This window comes from Bombina bombina, chromosome 2 (assembly GCF_027579735.1).
Source record: "Bombina bombina isolate aBomBom1 chromosome 2, aBomBom1.pri, whole genome shotgun sequence".
In the NCBI taxonomy this organism is placed as follows: Eukaryota; Metazoa; Chordata; class Amphibia; order Anura; family Bombinatoridae; genus Bombina; species Bombina bombina.
Window position 1 is genome coordinate 907874494 of NC_069500.1, and position 19090 is coordinate 907893583.

Here is a 19090-nt window from a genome sequence, read left to right on the forward strand (position 1 = left end):
ATTACCGAATCTATAGATTCTGGCTTGGAGTCTAAGATCCCTCTGCGTTTCCTGAAAGATTGTAAATGTGTCTCTTGTGTTTTTGGCCCGAATGTATTTTGCCCAGTTGTCTAGGTGATTTTTCAAGTAAATAAGAGTTATATGAATTAATCACTGAACTATTAATTTCTTTCTCCCTTTGGACATATTTTCCCTAAATCTTTCCGCGCTGTAGGCTATATTTGGCCCCTGAGGGACTGCCTTAGCAGCCTCCAGAAGACCAGGGGGCGAACCTATGTAGTCTTGATTATGATCAAGATAATCCGAAAATTTGAGTTTAAGCCAGTTCTTAACTTCAGGATCATCGCGAGAAGAAGGAGGGAAATGAAAAACGTTCGTTGGTCTCTTATTGTAGCAGCTAGTCTGCACCTCGAGCGAGATGGGGCCATGATCTGATAGAAGGATTGGAGACAAACCTGCTTTTACTTCTGTCAGTCTTATTCTGTCGCTGATGCGGAAAAGATCGATTCTAGGGCATCGTTTTGTGCGCTTTGGACAGGCAGGTGAAATCTCTGACATTCAGGGTTTTGAAGCCTCCAGATATCTCTTATTCCTAGATTATGCATAATTGATTTTATTAATTTAGCTTCTAAATTATCCCGTTTTTGTTTAGGAGGACTTACCAGAAGTTCTAAGTCTGTCTAATGGGCACTGTGAGACATAGTGAAATCACCACCTAATATTAGTGTGTCCCTCCTGAACAGAGAGAATTTTGGCCTGGATTTGTGCCAGAAGCTAGGGTCTAATTTGTTAGGGGCAAGACATTGCATAATGTGTAGATTGTTTTGTGGGATTTTAGCTTAATTTATTACAAATCTACCATTGGGGGTCTATGTCACTGTGAATAACCGCTTGGCCAATTTTCTTCCCAATCAGGATCGCCACCCCTCTCTTCCTCCGCTCTCCCGGGGAAAAGAAAATTTCTTTTCACCCAAGTTGATTTGAGTTTCTGAGATTCTTCTTGTTGTTAAATGTGTTTCCTGCAAAAATGCTATATCGGCCCCTGTCAGGAATTCTGTTCCACCTTTACAGAAAGGCTGTAATCTCTCTATACCACCTTTACAAACTCAGGCCAACCCCTTACCCTATTTAAAGTTACTCTTGAGGCCAGCCAGGTGCTTAGTGATTAAGAAATCAACCTAACTGAGCTCCCTGCACATGTTTTGTGCTCCAGCTATTTCAAACCTTAGAAAGTTTATTCCTAAATCTTTAACCTGAATTTCTACAAGGAAACTGGATTGCTTTCTGCCTAGGCAGAACTTGCTACTTCTGCTCCGCTACTGCTGAAGTTTATCAAGTGATTTATTGACTCTACAACAGCGTGACCTGCTTGTCACAATTTGCAAGATTGATACTGTTACAATTCCCGGTAAGCTGTTTACCTCTAATTCAACTGCCAGTCTGCATTGCAAGTTTCAGCAAACACGGAGCTGCTCACAGCAAGACATTCCTAAGCAGTGACATCACAACTATTCCAGACGGCTCAGCTTACAAGCAGATTTCATATCAGCTGTTCTACCATTCTGTCTCAGCCTGTCTCACTGATTCACACACTCTGCTGCTACAGAACATTTTCCTGCTAATCTCTATATGCAGGTAGTGTGGTCTCAGTGGTTTCCTAAACATTTTGGCTGTACTTAGAATTATATTACCAGCATAAAATCTTCATTGCTATTTTTCCAGTGTGGAAATTTATACTTTATTATTTGCAAGTATAAACATAGTGAGAGATTCTTCACCTATTCACAGATTAATCCAAGTTTGTGAATTCAAAATAAACTCACTTTGTGCCCTAAAATTAACATTTATCCATATGTTAATTTACAGCTAAGTGATACAAAACCTATCATCCACAGTTGTGATCCATACAAAGGATTGAATTGATACCGTGAATTAATTCATTACAGAATCACTAAGCCAGTAAGATGGATCCAGTGGATTTACCACAGGTGGTTTATGAACTGTCACAGAAGGTGGACCAATTAGGTCAAGCTATGAACAGTTTACAAATAGAAAATGAAACTCTAAGAAAGGTCATTAGAGATTCCATAGGACACAAAACACCATCACAAGACACTCATCCTGAGCCACAAATATCCAGTCCTGATTTATTCTCTGGGGACAGAAGAACTTATCGTCAGTTCAAAAATGCCTGTTTGCTCACTTTCACACTCAAACCAAAGACTTATCCCACCGACCATTTACTTTCTCCAACGGTGTGTCCGGTCCACGGCGTCATCCTTACTTGTGGGATATTCTCTTCCCCAACAGGAAATGGCAAAGAGCCCAGCAAAGCTGGTCACATGATCCCTCCTAGGCTCCGCCTACCCCAGTCATTCGACCGACGTTAAGGAGGAATATTTGCATAGGAGAAACCATATGATACCGTGGTGACTGTAGTTAAAGAAAATAAATTATCAGACCTGATTAAAAAACCAGGGCGGGCCGTGGACCGGACACACCGTTGGAGAAAGTAATTTATCAGGTAAACATAAATTCTGTTTTCTCCAACATAGGTGTGTCCGGTCCACGGCGTCATCCTTACTTGTGGGAACCAATACCAAAGCTTTAGGACACGGATGAAGGGAGGGAGCAAATCAGGTCACCTAAATGGAAGGCACCACGGCTTGCAAAACCTTTCTCCCAAAAACAGCCTCAGAAGAAGCAAAAGTATCAAACTTGTAAAATTTGGTAAAAGTGTGCAGTGAAGACCAAGTCGCTGCCCTACATATCTGATCAACAGAAGCCTCGTTCTTGAAGGCCCATGTGGAAGCCACAGCCCTAGTGGAATGAGCTGTGATTCTTTCAGGAGGCTGCCGTCCGGCAGTCTCGTAAGCCAATCTGATGATGCTTTTAATCCAAAAAGAGAGAGAGGTAGAAGTTGCTTTTTGACCTCTCCTTTTACCAGAAAAAACAACAAACAAGGAAGATGTTTGTCTAAAATCCTTCGTAGCATCTAAATAGAATTTTAGAGCGCGAACAACATCTAAATTGTGCAACAAACGCTCCTTCTTCGAAACAGGTTTCGGACACAAAGAAGGCACGACTATCTCCTGGTTAATGTTTTTGTTAGAAACAACTTTCGGAAGAAAACCAGGTTTAGTACGTAAAACCACCTTATCTGCATGGAACACCAGATAAGGAGGAGAACACTGCAGAGCAGATAATTCTGAAACTCTTCTAGCAGAAGAAATTGCAACCAAAAACAAAACTTTCCAAGATAATAACTTAATATCAACGGAATGTAAGGGTTCAAACGGAACCCCCTGAAGAACTGAAAGAACTAAGTTGAGACTCCAAGGAGGAGTCAAAGGTTTGTAAACAGGCTTGATTCTAACCAGAGCCTGAACAAAGGCTTGAACATCTGGCACAGCTGCCAGCTTTTTGTGAAGTAACACAGACAAGGCAGAAATCTGTCCCTTCAAGGAACTTGCAGATAACCCTTTCTCCAATCCTTCTTGGAGAAAAGATAGAATCTTAGGAATCTTTACCTTGTCCCAGGGGAATCCTTTAGATTCACACCAACAGATATATTTTTTCCATATTTTGTGGTAAATTTTTCTAGTTACAGGCTTTCTGGCCTGAACAAGAGTATCAATAACAGAATCTGAGAACCCTCGTTTTGATAAAATCAAGCGTTCAATCTCCAAGCAGTCAGCTGGAGTGAGACCAGATTCGGATGTACGAACGGACCTTGAACAAGAAGGTCTCGTCTCAAAGGTAGCTTCCATGGTGGAGCCGATGACATATTCACCAGATCTGCATACCAAGTCCTGCGTGGCCACGCAGGAGCTATCAAGATCACCGACGCCCTCTCCTGATGGATCCTGGCTACCAGCCTGGGGATGAGAGGAAACGGCGGGAATACATAAGCTAGTTTGAAGGTCCAAGGTGCTACTAGTGCATCTACTAGAGTCGCCTTGGGATCCCTGGATCTGGACCCGTAGCAAGGAACCTTGAAGTTCTGACGAGAGGCCATCAGATCCATGTCTGGAATGCCCCACAGTTGAGTGATTTGGGCAAAGATTTCCGGATGGAGTTCCCACTCCCCCGGATGCAATGTCTGACGACTCAGAAAATCCGCTTCCCAATTTTCCACTCCTGGGATGTGGATTGCAGACAGGTGGCAGGAGCGAGTCTCCGCCCACTGAATGATTTTGGTCACTTCTTCCATCGCCAGGGAACTCCTTGTTCCCCCCTGATGGTTGATGTACGCAACAGTCGTCATGTTGTCTGATTGAAACCGTATGAACTTGGCCTTTGCAAGCTGAGGCCAAGCCTTGAGAGCATTGAATATCGCTCTCAGTTCCAGAATATTTATCGGTAGAAGAGATTCTTCCCGAGACCAAAGACCCTGAGCTTTCAGGGATCCCCAGACCGCGCCCCAGCCCATCAGACTGGCGTCGGTCGTGACAATGACCCACTCTGGTCTGCGGAAGGTCATCCCTTGTGACAGGTTGTCCAGGGACAGCCACCAGCGGAGTGAGTCTCTGGTCCTCTGATTTACTTGTATCTTCGGAGACAAGTCTGTATAGTCCCCATTCCACTGACTGAGCATGCACAGTTGTAATGGTCTTAGATGAATGCGCGCAAAAGGAACTATGTCCATTGCCGCTACCATCAAACCTATTACTTCCATGCACTGCGCTATGGAAGGAAGAGGAACGGAATGAAGTGTCCGACAAGAGTTTAGAAGTTTTGATTTTCTGGCCTCTGTCAGAAAAATCCTCATTTCTAAGGAGTCTATTATTGTTCCCAAGAAGGGAACCCTTGTCGACGGAGATAGAGAACTCTTTTCCACGTTCACTTTCCATCCGTGAGATCTGAGAAAGGCCAGGACTATGTCCGTGTGAGCCTTTGCTTGAGGAAGGGACGACGCTTGAATCAGAATGTCGTCCAAGTAAGGTACTACTGCAATGCCCCTTGGTCTTAGCACCGCTAGAAGGGACCCTAGTACCTTTGTGAAAATCCTTGGAGCAGTGGCTAATCCGAAAGGAAGCGCCACGAACTGGTAATGCTTGTCCAGGAATGCGAACCTTAGGAACCGATGATGTTCCTTGTGGATAGGAATATGTAGATACGCATCCTTTAAATCCACCGTGGTCATGAATTGACCTTCCTGGATGGAAGGAAGAATTGTTCGAATGGTTTCCATCTTGAACGATGGAACCTTGAGAAACTTGTTTAAGATCTTGAGATCTAAGATTGGTCTGAACGTTCCCTCTTTTTTGGGAACTATGAACAGATTGGAGTAGAACCCCATCCCTTGTTCTCCTAATGGAACAGGATGAATTACTCCCATTTTTAGCAGGTCTTCTACACAATGTAAGAATGCCTGTCTTTTTATGTGGTCTGAAGACAATTGAGACCTGTGGAACCTCCCCCTTGGGGGAAGTCCCTTGAATTCCAGAAGATAACCTTGGGAGACTATTTCTAGTGCCCAAGGATCCAGAACATCTCTTGCCCAAGCCTGAGCGAAGAGAGAGAGTCTGCCCCCCACCAGATCCGGTCCCGGATCGGGGGCCAACCTTTCATGCTGTCTTGGTAGCAGTGGCAGGTTTCTTGGCCTGCTTTCCCTTGTTCCAGCCTTGCATTGGTCTCCAGGCTGGCTTGGCTTGAGAAGTATTACCCTCTTGTTTAGAGGACGTAGCACTTGGGGCTGGTCCGTTTCTACGAAAGGGACGAAAATTAGGTTTATTTTTGGCCTTGAAAGACCTATCCTGAGGAAGGGCGTGGCCCTTACCCCCAGTGATATCAGAGATAATCTCTTTCAAGTCAGGGCCAAACAGCGTTTTCCCCTTGAAAGGAATGTTAAGTAGTTTGTTCTTGGAAGACGCATCCGCTGACCAAGATTTCAACCAAAGCGCTCTGCGCGCCACAATAGCAAACCCAGAATTTTTCGCCGCTAACCTAGCCAATTGCAAAGTGGCGTCTAGGGTGAAAGAATTAGCCAATTTGAGAGCACGGATTCTGTCCATAATCTCCTCATAAGGAGGAGAATCACTATCGATCGCCTTAACTAGTTCATCGAACCAGAAACAAGCGGCTGTAGTGACAGGGACAATGCATGAAATTGGTTGTAGAAGGTAACCTTGCTGAACAAACATCTTTTTAAGCAAACCTTCTAATTTTTTATCCATAGGATCTTTGAAAGCACAACTATCTTCTATGGGTATAGTGGTGCGTTTGTTTAAAGTAGAAACCGCTCCCTCGACCTTGGGGACTGTCTGCCATAAGTCCTTTCTGGGGTCGACCATAGGAAACAATTTTTTAAATATGGGGGGAGGGACGAAAGGTATACCGGGCCTTTCCCATTCTTTATTTACAATGTCCGCCACCCGCTTGGGTATAGGAAAAGCTTCTGGGAGCCCCGGGACCTCTAGGAACTTGTCCATTTTACATAGTTTCTCTGGGATGATCAAATTCTCACAATCATCCAGAGTGGATAATACCTCCTTAAGCAGAGCGCGGAGATGTTCCAACTTAAATTTAAATGTAATCACATCGGGTTCAGCTTGTTGAGAAATTTTCCCTGAATCTGAAATTTCTCCCTCAGACAAAACCTCCCTGGCCCCCTCAGACTGGAGTAGGGGCATTTCAGAACCATTATCATCAGCGTCCTCATGCTCTTCAGTATCTAAAACAGAGCAGTCGCGCTTACGCTGATAAGTGGGCATTTTGGCTAAAATGTTTTTGATAGAATTATCCATTACAGCCGTTAATTGTTGCATAGTAAGGAGTATTGGCGCGCTAGATGTACTAGGGGCCTCCTGAGTGGGCAAGACTCGTGTAGACGAAGGAGGGAATGATGCAGTACCATGCTTACTCCCCTCACTTGAGGAATCATCTTGGGCATCATTTTCAGTGTCACATAAATCACATTTATTTAAATGAGAAGGAACCCTGGCTTCCCCACATTCAGAACACAGTCTATCTGGTAGTTCAGACATGTTAAACAGGCATAAACTTGATAACAAAGTACAAAAAACGTTTTAACTTAAAACCGTTACTGTCACTTTAAATTTTAAACTGAACACACTTTATTACTGCAATTGCGAAAAAGTATGAAGGAATTGTTCAAAATTCACCAAAATTTCACCACAGTGTCTTAAAGCCTTAAAAGTATTGCACACCAAATTTGGAAGCTTTAACCCTTAAAATAACGGAACCGGAGCCGTTTTTAACTTTAACCCCATTTACAGTCCCTGGTATCTGCTTTGCTGAGACCCAACCAAGCCCAAAGGGGAATACGATACCAAATGACGCCTTCAAAAAGTCTTTTCTATGTATCAGAGCTCCTCACACATGCGACTGCATGTCATGCCTCTCAAAAACAAGTGCGCAATACCGGCGCGAAAATGAGGCTCTGCCTATGATTAGGGAAAGCCCCTAAAGAATAAGGTGTCTAAAACAGTGCCTGCCGATATTATTTTATCAAAATACCCAGATTAAATGATTCCTCAAGGCTAAATATGTGTAATATATGAATCGATTTAGCCCAGAAAAAGTCTACAGTCTTAATAAGCCCTTGTGAAGCCCTTATTTACTTTCTGAATAAACATGGCTTACCGGATCCCATAGGGAAAATGACAGCTTCCAGCATTACATCGTCTTGTTAGAATGTGTCATACCTCAAGTAGCAAAAGACTGCTCACTGTTCCCCCAACTGAAGTTAATTCCTCTCAACAGTCCTGTGTGGAACAGCCATGGATTTTAGTAACGGTTGCTAAAATCATTTTCCTCATACAAACAGAAATCTTCATCTCTTTTCTGTTTCAGAGTAAATAGTACATACCAGCACTATTTTAAAATAACAAACTCTTGATTGAATAATAAAAACTACAGTTAAACACTAAAAAACTCTAAGCCATCTCCGTGGAGATGTTGCCTGTACAACGGCAAAGAGAATGACTGGGGTAGGCGGAGCCTAGGAGGGATCATGTGACCAGCTTTGCTGGGCTCTTTGCCATTTCCTGTTGGGGAAGAGAATATCCCACAAGTAAGGATGACGCCGTGGACCGGACACACCTATGTTGGAGAAATTAGGAGCTAATGCTTCCGTTATTTTGGTGACTAAATTTTGCATATCTGATACATCAGTTAGGGAGGATATGGTAGAACGTGGTTCTTGTGGTTCAACTGGGGTTGCTATGGTGTTCTTTGCTCTCCTGTCTTTATGTTTTGCAGCCATAACTGGCGAGGGAGTCTTAGCATGTGAGTGAAAAAATTTATCCACGTGATGCTTCAGTGAATAAGAAGGGGAAAATCGTGTTAAGAAGATTTGTCCAGGTGCTAGAATAGGGAGAGAGAAGTGAGGGAAGGGAGTGGGGGAAACTGTGAGGGGAGTATGTGCTCTGCTTTAAGCCTGGTTTCAGTTCAGTAAGAGGAGGAAATAAAAAAAAAAAAAGGGGTGCATATGAAGACCGCCGGAAAAAAAATTATCCAGGGGCCAGGGGGTGGTTTGAGACTCGCTCGCCAGAACTTATAGGTGCGAATGAGAAATACTGAAGGAGAGAGCCACTAGTTCTAGGCAAGATTACTCCTTTTGAGTGTTAGCTGTTATTTTTGTCTATTGACTGTACCTGTAACCCTATACCTTAGGTAATCTTACTGAGGAGTATCAAACTCTGTGTGTTATCTGGTCTTGTTTGAAGTGAGCGAGTTGTTATTAGATAGAGATTGTTTTTAAATCAGTTGAAAAATTTGCCAGGCATGACCAGGTGGTCCTAGTAGGTGGCACCAGAGGCTTGAAACCTGGGCAGCTCTTATGTAGCAAGAGCTGCAGAAAGGACCATTTCAAGATAGAAGAAAAAAAAAAGGAACCCCAATAGATGCTTAGCTTATAACATTAACATTATAACATTAAACATTGAATCTGCATTCTTACATTTCAGAGCAGAGATAGCAGGGGGAGAGGAAACTCAGAAGTAAGAGCAGCCAGTAGGCTGCTCAGAATTTCTTTTTATGTATATAACCACAGCTCCTAGGGAGTTTATAATAGACTATAGTGTAAAGAAATAGAATTAACGAATCGTTTTAAGTCATGTATTTTAGGTTACCTGTGGCTATTTAGCCTGCGGTATAATAATCCTGAATGCTAATAATTGCAGCTATGTTCTGAGATACAACATTCAGTATATGTATTCTGTCTCTTTCCCCCTTACCCTAGAGGGGTGACTTCAATAAACCTGGAAATTTGTATGAATTTAACATATTTGTAACTTTTGCGTATTTAAAGCCTTAATCTTTCCACCCCTCTATATAGCATAAACTCTTACAGTGCAATAGGACTTAACTCTTTACAATTATTTGGTCAGTTATACAGATATGTGAGCTTTCAAAGTGGTTTAGGTCCTGTTTAAATCCCCGGGTACTTTAAGAGCTTCTTGCTCCTTTATCAGTTCCTGGACCAGACCCTGTCAGTCCTTATGTATATGTTTCCTCCAGGTGTCACTGGCAGCCTTAAACAAGAGGAAAGGAGGAAAGTACGGGATGTATCAGCTCTAGGGTGCCTGTTTAGAGACTTACCCCCCCCCTTCGCGCGTTATCCAGCCACCCCAGAAGTCCGTCGTTGGCTCAGATGTTCCAGCAGGCAGCCTGGTTCCAGAGCAGGGACGGCTAAGCCTCCTCCTTTGCTCCAGCTGGTCCAGTGAGCAGCGTCAGTGCCCTCCGCAGATCGTTGGCACCGGGGGAGGCAACAACACCAGCCTGTGCAGCAGGGCAGTCTGTAGGGGGTGCCCCCGGGCCGAGGTCTTGTTCCGTGCTTGGGTCCCGTTCCCTCCCACACAGCACCGGTGGGGGGGGGGGGGGGGGGAGGGAGGAGCAAGGAGGTGCCGGTCTACGGGACGTCGGAGGGGCCACAGAAATGCAGGATGCAGCAGCGGGACGCCAGCGGGGCCGCAACAGAGCGGCAAGTGGATCCGTGGATCAGCAGGACATCGACGTAGTCATAGCGGTGAGTCAGATAGAAAGGTGAGGTGTCAGCAGAGCCGCAGCAGTGCGGCAAGCACACACTTACAGTAATAAAAGAGAAACCGCCAACAGAGTCACCGCAGTGCGGCGTGTTTGGAAAGTAAGCTATCCAGCAATTTAAAGTTAGTTGTCGTGGGGCGGCTGGCGCACAGGGGGAGTTTGTCCTGTAGTGACAATAAAGGTGCCCTTTAGCAAGCAGACAGGGTCCCAGAAACTTGGGTGAGCTTAAATATATCAGCAAAGTTCAGGCCCAACACAAGAGCAGGTTTGATGAATATATAAAAAAAAAAGAAAAAAGTCCAGATAGATGGAGGTAGCAGAGGCCAGTGGAATGATAGGCCACTGGCATGGGTTCCGGAACAGATTTTGCTTGACTGTCCACGCAAATGTGTCAGCCCACAGTCAAGGGGCTGAGGGCTGGGCGCATAGAGATTTACCGCCAGCAGGTATGGGACTGGAGCTGTTGCTTGGGCTACACGTGTGCAGCACACCTGTGTAGCTCCTCCTGCACCGGAAACCTCTATTAACAGCAGTTGTGGACTCCTAGCAAAGCATGTCATTTTAAGACACTTTTAAATTCACTTCTATTTTCAAATGTGCTTTGTTCTCTCGGTATCCCTTGTTGAAAAAAAAAATATACACATATCCTACACTAGTGGGAGGTAGCTGCTGATTGGTGCCTGCACACATTTGTCTCTTGTGATTGGCTAACTAGATGTGTTCAGCTAGCTGCCAGTAGTGCAATATTGTTCCTTCAGCAAAGGATAACAAGAAAATGAAGCAAATTTGATAAAAGAGGTCAATTGGAAAGTTGTTTAAAAATTGTGTGTTCTATGCAATAAAATGTTTGGGTTTCCTGTACCTTTAAGAGAAGTCAGTCTGGGCTTTCGTCCACTGTCATAAAGTTGGTATAAAATACATTGTTTTGTAGTTGTTATCTGAAAAAGCCAATTAGAGTCAGATATGTAGCAGAGTTAGCCTTACAAATCTGATCCATAGAGCCTTTGTTCCTAAAAGCCAAGGAAGGAGCAACTGCTCTAATGGAATGAGCCGTAATCCTCTCAGGAGGCTGCTGTCCTGCCTTCTCATAAGCCGAGCGGATGACACTCCTCAACCAGAAAGACAAGAAGACGTAGTGGCCTTCTGCCCCCTACGTCTACCCGCAAAAACAACAAACAAAGATGAAGATTGTCTGAAAAGCATGAACCACATCCAGATTGTGAAGCAAACGTTCCTTTGCTGAAGAAGGATTGGGACACAAGGAAGGAACAACAATCTCTTGATTGATGTTACGATCTGACACCACCTTAGGAAGGAAACCTAACCTAGTACGCAAATCCGCCTTATTGACATGAAAAACTAGGTAAGGTGGGTCACACTGTAAAGCCGAGATCTTAGAGACTCTGCGAGCAGAGGCAATGGCTAATAGAAACAAAACTTTCCAAGATAACAGTTTAATGTCAACGATATGCATGGGCTTAAGCGGAGTGCAGCAACACCAACAGGGCTGATATCTGTCCCTTCAGAGAACTGGTAGATAGACCCTTCTCCAAGTCGTTCTAGAGAAAAGATAAAATTCTGTCAACTTTTACCTTATGCCAAGAAAAACCATGCTCCTCATACCAGTACAAGTAAGTTCGCCATACCTTATGGTAGATGCACCAAGTAACCAGCGTTCGATCTCCACGCAGTCAGCCTCAGAGAATCTAGATTTTGATGTTGGAAGGGACCCTGAATCAGCAGGTCCCTGCGACAAGGTCACCAGATCCGCGAACCAAGTCCTTTGCCAGGAAGGAGCAATTAGGATCACCGATGCTAGCTCCTGCTAGATACGGGCCACCACACGAGGGAGAAGAGGCAATGGAGGAAACAGATATATGAGTCTGAACCTCCATGAAATCGCCTGAGCGACTATTACCTCTGCTTGAGGATCCCTCAATCTCGACCCGTACCTGGGTAGTTTAGCATTGAGACAAGAGGCCATAAGATCTATCTCCGGCATCCCCCATCTGCTGCAAATCTCTCCAAACACCTCAGAGTGGAGAGATTATTCCCCTGGGTGAAAAGATTGTTCAGGCACTTCAAGTCCAGAATTGGACGATAAGTTCCCTCTTTTTTGGGAACCACAAAGAGGTTTGAATAAAACCCCAGACCTCTTTCTGATGCAGGTATCGGGACTATTACTCCTAATAGATAGATCCCTTACACAATCTAAAAAGGCTGTCCTCTTCTCTGGTTTTGTAGACAGTCTGGAGAGGAGGAATCTGCCCCTGGGCGGATGGGATTTGAATCCTATCCTGTACCCTTGAGATACAACCTCCAGTGCCCAAGGGTCCTGAAAATCCTGAAATAAAGCATCTGAGAACAACGACAGTCTGCCCCCTACTCAATCCAATCCCGGATTGGGGGCCGCCCCTTCATGCAGATTTGATATCTGCAGGCTTCTTAGTCTGCTTGGACTTATTCCAGGACTGAGCAAGCTTCCAGGTACTATTAGATTGCTCAGGCTTGGAGGACAATTGAGTTCTCTGGGACTTGTCCGAACTAAAGGAAGGAAAAGTAGAGGACTGCCGTCCTTTAGTTCGGTTTTTCTTATCTTGCAGAAGAAAAGCACCCTTTCCTCCAGTAACAGTAGAAATCATAGAGTCCAGACCTGGACCAAACAAAACTTTCCCCTTGAAAGGTAGGGAAAGGAGTCTGGATTTAGAAACTATATCCGCAGACCAAGATTTCAACCAGAGAGCTCTGCGAGCTAGAACCGCAAAACAAAAGCAGATCAAGGAATTGGCAGTGCTAAAAGCCTTAATCCTCTCCTGAATATCCTCGAGGGGAGATTCCACCTCGATAAGCCCTGACAGACAGTCACACCAGTAGGTGGGCTCGCTGAAGGAAGAACTATCTTCTAGAGGGATAGTGATACGCTTTGCTAGCATCGAAATGGCACCATCTACCTTAGGGATGGAACCCGACAATTCCAGCTGAGAATCAGGGACCGGAATTTTTTTTAAAAAGTTGACTACGGGGAAAAAGGAGTTCCAACTCTTTCCCATTCACCACTGATAATATTCGCCATGCGAACTGGGACAGGAAAAGTTTGTGGAACCTTTCTGTCCTCATAAACCCTGTCTAACTTAGGAATCTTGGGATCCTCTGGAAGTGCTGCTTCTGGAACCTCTAATGTAGCGCTGCGGAATCTGTTGGTGCTCTACAAATAACCGATAATAATAATAATAATGTACAAAAAACCTCCTTTAGCAAAAAACGCAGATGCTCAATCTTAAATCTAAGGGAGGGCTCCTCGGAAGGAGGGGGTTTAGTACATGAAGTCTATGACTCCGAAAGCTCACCCTCTGACGTTAGAGAGGTTAACTCATCCTCGGAAATTAGCTGAAAATCTGTATCTCATCTTATGTCACTCTCCCTCTTGCTTCTACTAACTGCTGGTGACATCTTCCCTAATCCTGGACCCCAACAACTGCCTAGCCACGCACATCCATGTATACCATCCCACAGACTCAAAAAACAAAACTCTGACAACCTTACTCACATTCCTCTTGCATCAAAAGCCACTTCTCCTTTCACTTGTGCACTTTGGAACTCTCACTCTGTTTGCAACAAACTCACTTCTATACATGACCTCTTTATCTCCCACTCCCTCAACCTTCTGGCCCTAACAGAAACCTGGCTCTCTCCCCTAGACACAGCATCCACTGCTGCTCTGTTACATGGGGGTCTCCACTTCAGCCACACTCCTAGGTCTGGTAATAGACAAGGAGGTGGTGTAGGTATTTTATTTTCCTCTAGTTGCACCTTTCAACAAATACATCCCATCTCTTCCCTCACATTTTCCTCATTCGAAACCCACATGATTTGCTTATTCTCTCCTCTTTCTATACGTGTCGCAGTCATATACCGTCCTCCTGGCTCCTCAACTCAATTTCTAGATCACTTGGCTGCATGGCTACCTTATTTCCTTTCCTCAGACACCCCTTCCCTCATTCTTGGTGAATTCAACATCCCTCTTGACAATCCCACTGCCTCCTCTGCAAAACAACTTCTGCAACTCACTTCCTCTTTTGGTTTGTAAATTTGGACTGACTCTCCCACTCACAAAGATGGTCACTCCCTTGACCTGATCTTTAGCTATCGATGCACCCTCTCAAACTTCACAAACTCCCCCTTTCCTCTTTCTGACCACCATCTCCTTACTTGCAACATATCATCCCTCCCTACAACTTTCCCTCCTTCTGCTCCTCACACCAAACTTCACAGAAGCATTACGTCATTAGATCAACAACAGCTTTCTAAATCCCTCAAACCTCTCCTCTCATCCTTCTCCTCCTTTTCATGCCCTGACCAATCTATCTGCCACTATAATTCCACCCTTACATCCTTCCTTGACAATCTCGCCCCTCTTACCATAGCTCGGAAATCAAACACTCATCCTCAGCCCTGGCATACTCCTCTGACACGATACCTACGCAGATGTTCCCATACTGCTGAGCGGCACTGGAGAAAATCTAGGAGTTCAGCTGATTTTCAACACTACAAATTTATCTTGAACTCCTACTACTCTGCCCTTAATTTCCATAAGCAACTCTACTTCTCTACTCTTATGTCTAATCTTTCTTCAAACCCAAAACGCTTGTTCTCCCCTTTCAATACTCTTCTCCGCCCTCCCCCACCTCCTAATACAACTTCTCTGTCAGCTCAAGACTTTGCCAACCACTTCAATAACAAAATCAACTCCATCATAAATGAAATCAGCTCTCAACATAATTCCATTCTCTCACCCCCTCAAATGCTCTCAATCAACCACAACCCACATAACCTTAAACTTAGCTCATTTTCCCCTGTTACTGAGGAAGAAGTTTCGGCACTTATACTGCGCTCTCACCTCACTACCTGTCCCCTTGACCCTATCCCCTCACAGCTACTCCCCTCCCTCTTTGCCACCCTTACCCCTATACTCACACACACTTTAAACCTCTCCTTCAGCACCGGTATATTTCCCTCATCGCTGAAACATGCACTGGTCACACCTATCCTCAAAAAACGTTCCCTTGATCCTACCTCCCCATCCAACTACCGCCCTATTTCCCTCCACGCTCTTGCATCAAAGCTTCTCGAAAAACTAGCTTATGCACGCCTATCCCATTTCCTTACAATAAACTCCCTCCTTGACCCATTGCAATCTGGATTTCGTCCCCATCACTCCACAGAAACAGCAATTGTTAAGGTTACCAACGACCTACTTACAGCAAAATCAAAAGGCCACTTCTCTCTGCTTATTCTCCTTGATCTGTCCGCAGCCTTTGACACTGTAGACCACTCTCTCTTGCTCCAAACCCTCCAATCCTTTGGCATATGTGACACAGCCCTCTCGTGGCTCTCTTCCTACCTGTCAAACCGTACCTTTAGTGTAGCCTTCTCTGGGGCCTCCTCTGCCCCGTCACCACTTTCTGTCGGAGTACCGCAAGGCTCTGTCCTCGGTCCCCTTCTCTTCTCAATCTACACGTCATCATTAGGTTCCCTAATAAATTCCCATGGTTTACAAAATCATTTGTATGCCGACGACACCCAAATCTACTTCTCTGCACCAGACCTTTCTCCTTCCTTGCTAACCCGTGTCACATTTGATCCCTATAACTGTTTTTTTGTACTCCGCCTTTGTTAATAGCGCTGCGGAATCTGTTGGCACTCTACAAATAACTGATAATAATAATAATTCAGTAGAACTATGTTTAACCTTTCTCTTACGTTTCCAAGAGATATGTAAGGCACTCAGGGCCGCAGACACAGCAGATTGTAACTGCGTGGTAAAGTACGCAGGGAAAAAGCCCCGTCAAGCTGGAGTATTAGGCGTGCCATGGGGATGCATGTAAAGCAGTTTGAGGGGATAGGGTAGACATCTCCCGGACCACAGAATCCTGAGAGGTTGACGGCTCAGAGGGATTAATTATGCTAGGGGGGGTTAGCAGATTTAGCTCCCTTCTTAGACCCAGGCAATTGGAACAAAATTGAGCAGGTGGACAAACCACCGCCTCCCTCTAGTGAAGAAAAGCAAAGAATAACTGGGAATGGGGAAGTGGGAGGGACATTTAAGCCTTTGGCTGGGGTGTCTTTGCCTCCTCCTGGTGGCCAAGTGTTGTATTTCCCAACAGTAAGGAATATTGTTGTGGACTCTCCCTGCCTTATGGAAAGAAACAACTACTTGCACTGAAAGAAATAGGGAAAAAAATAAACATAATTTTTACTGTGTCTGGTCAGACTTGTTTATGTGTTTTGAGGACTCCCCTCTTCAAATATGATTACAACTGTTGCAAATTGAATTTCTGTATTTAATACATACAGTACATCATGAGGTACTTCAAAATAATTAGACTTCAATCTCCTTTTATCTGGAGATTTTCATTTTTTATGTGTGATATTTTTTGTAATTTTCTTTTTAACAAATAAAGTTAGTGGTGACATTTTTTTTTATTCTTTAGTGTTGTTACTTTTTAAAAATCTAATTTCATATGTAGATATAATAGCTGCTTGATTCTAGTTTATTTTAATTTATAAAGTTATTTTTCAGTCATTCATTCTATTTTCATATAGTGTGGTGCTTTTCCTTTTTGTTTCCTTATAAGGTTTAAAATAATAGGTTTATTCGTGTACTTATATTTCATGATATAATATGATATGATATTTCAAAATGAAAGGGGACAGCAAAAGTCAAAATTAAACATTCAGGATTCAGACAGAGAATGCAATTTTACACACATTTCTAATTTACTACTACTATCAGGTTTACTGTTCTCTTGATATCTTTTAAAGGGACAGTCAAGTCCAATATAAACTTTTATGATTCAGATAGGGCATGTCATTTTAAACAACTTTCCATTTTACATTTATCACCAATTTTGCTTTGTTCTCTTGATATTCTTAGTTGAAAGCTAAACCTAGAAGGCTCATATGCTAATTTATTAGACCTTGAAGGCCGCCTCTAATCTGAATGCATTTTGACAGTTTTTCACCACTAGAGGGCATTAGTTCATGTGTGTCATATAGATAACATTGAGCTCACGCACGTGAAGTTACCTAGGAGTCAGCAGTGATTGGCTAAAATTCAAGTCTGTCAAAAGAACTGAAATAAGGGGGCAGTTTGCAGAGGCTTAGATAGAAGGTAATCACAGAGGTAAAATGTGTATTATAACTGAGTTGGTCATGCAAAACTGGGGAATGGGTAATAAAGGGATTATCTATCTTTTTAAACAACAATTCTGGTGTTGACTGTCACTTTAATGAAAAGCTTATTTAGGTAGGCTCAGTACATGCAGCACTGTATATAACAATGTTATATATTGTTGAGCCCTAGAGGGCAGCAGTGTTTAAAACGGTGTATAAAATTATTAAACATTGTTGCACACGCTTTTGTCATAGAGGGTTTAAGACGTGCAAGCTTCATATCCTACCTAGGTTTACTCTTCAAAAAAGGATACAAAGAGAACAAGTACATTTGATAACAAAAGTCTACTGGAAATATAGTTAAAACATGCTCTATCTGAATAATGAACCTTTTATTTTGACTTTCATGGCCTTTTATTAATTTGTAGCATAAAAATGGAATACTTTATTTAATTTGCCATTTTCTTTTCTGTAATTTAATTCTAAAAACATCTAAAGCACATCATGCAGACTTCAGAAAAATGACCATACAACATGCTACACAGTGAATGATTGATTAACACATATCTTTGTTATCATTAGATTGTGGTGATAAGCTGTACTCCCCTTTATGTACCTGAATTATTTTTTATTAACATTTAGCCTCTATTTAGCTTCAAAGAACACTGAATATTTTTTCCATTTGCTTTTAATGGAAGATACAGAATTAGTGTTTTTTTTTACTGTAGGTAGAAAGTTTCATAATACATTTTATAGGCTGAGTAAACAAACATTTCCTTGTCTAATGTCTAAAAAAACACATTTATGTAAATACAATTATTGTCGTCTTTCAAATCTTTGCTAATCTAAACTGTTTGCTGAAAAGTACATTTTTTGTCTGAAGCACTAGCTTTTATATCTACATTAAAAAAGCTGTAATTGTCCCTCTTAAAACATACCTTAGATTTCTCATTTAAGATTCTAAGGTATTTCAGAAGTAATGGTTCATGGCAGGACACTGCTGTTAAAATGAGCAAACTAATCTAGTCCTTCAACAAGACAAATAAAGTCTATTTGTCTTGCAAAACACACACTTCTCAAATAGAAAACAAGAAAAGTTGCAGAGAGATTATTCTCTGTTTAATGATGCTCTGTCCTTCAATAAATACTCTGGAGTACAAGATGGGAAAAAAGTAGGTGCTTTCTGTATATTTATCTGTGTCAAATAAATATCTCATACTATGGGGCTGATTTATCAATATCTGTCTGACATGATACGCTGTAGCATATCATGTCCGACAGACATCGCTGAATGCCGATAACATACGCTGTCGGCATTTAACATTGCACAAGCAGTTCTGGTGAACTGCTTGTGAAATGCCGCCCCCTGCAGATACACGGGGGGGGGGCAATCAATCCAATCGTATAGGATCGAGCGGATTGCAGACCGCAGCCTCAGAGGTAGCGGACCAGTCTTAAGACCGATGCTTCATAACGGCTGTTTCCGGCGATCCTGAAGGCTTGCGCGGAAACAGGGACATCAGGGGCCATTTGGCCCTTGATAAATCGGCCCCTATATTTTCCAGGTGGAAAGGACATATCACCCATTATGTACTACTTACCTGTGCTGGATAATATTATGGGGAGATTTGCAAGAATGAAAATAATGTATAGTATTGTACCCTTTTTATAGTAAATTAAAGCAAATTTACATTAATTTGAAACAATTGAACATAATTATTCTGGCTGCAATAAAGTGAACCTAGAACCAAAAAAATAAAAGTTATAAGGGACAGTAAACACCTTGTAATTACAAGACATTTCTGTTGTGTTGCTATAGAATAACATTTCAGCCAAGTCAATGTTTTAACCCCTTAACGACCGAGGACGTGCAGGGTACGTCCTCTAAAAAAACATAATTTATGCT

General features: G+C 43.0%; 1 protein-coding gene across 1 annotated transcript in view; it reads right to left on the reverse strand.

Moving 5' to 3' along the window:
- The window catches only part of FRAS1 (Fraser extracellular matrix complex subunit 1), an 868578-nt gene that overhangs the window by 343000 nt on the left and 506488 nt on the right, over positions 1-19090 (reverse strand). The window contains 1 exon segment of the mRNA XM_053703296.1: positions 1582-1592. Coding sequence (XP_053559271.1) covers positions 1582-1592 — 11 coding nt within the window.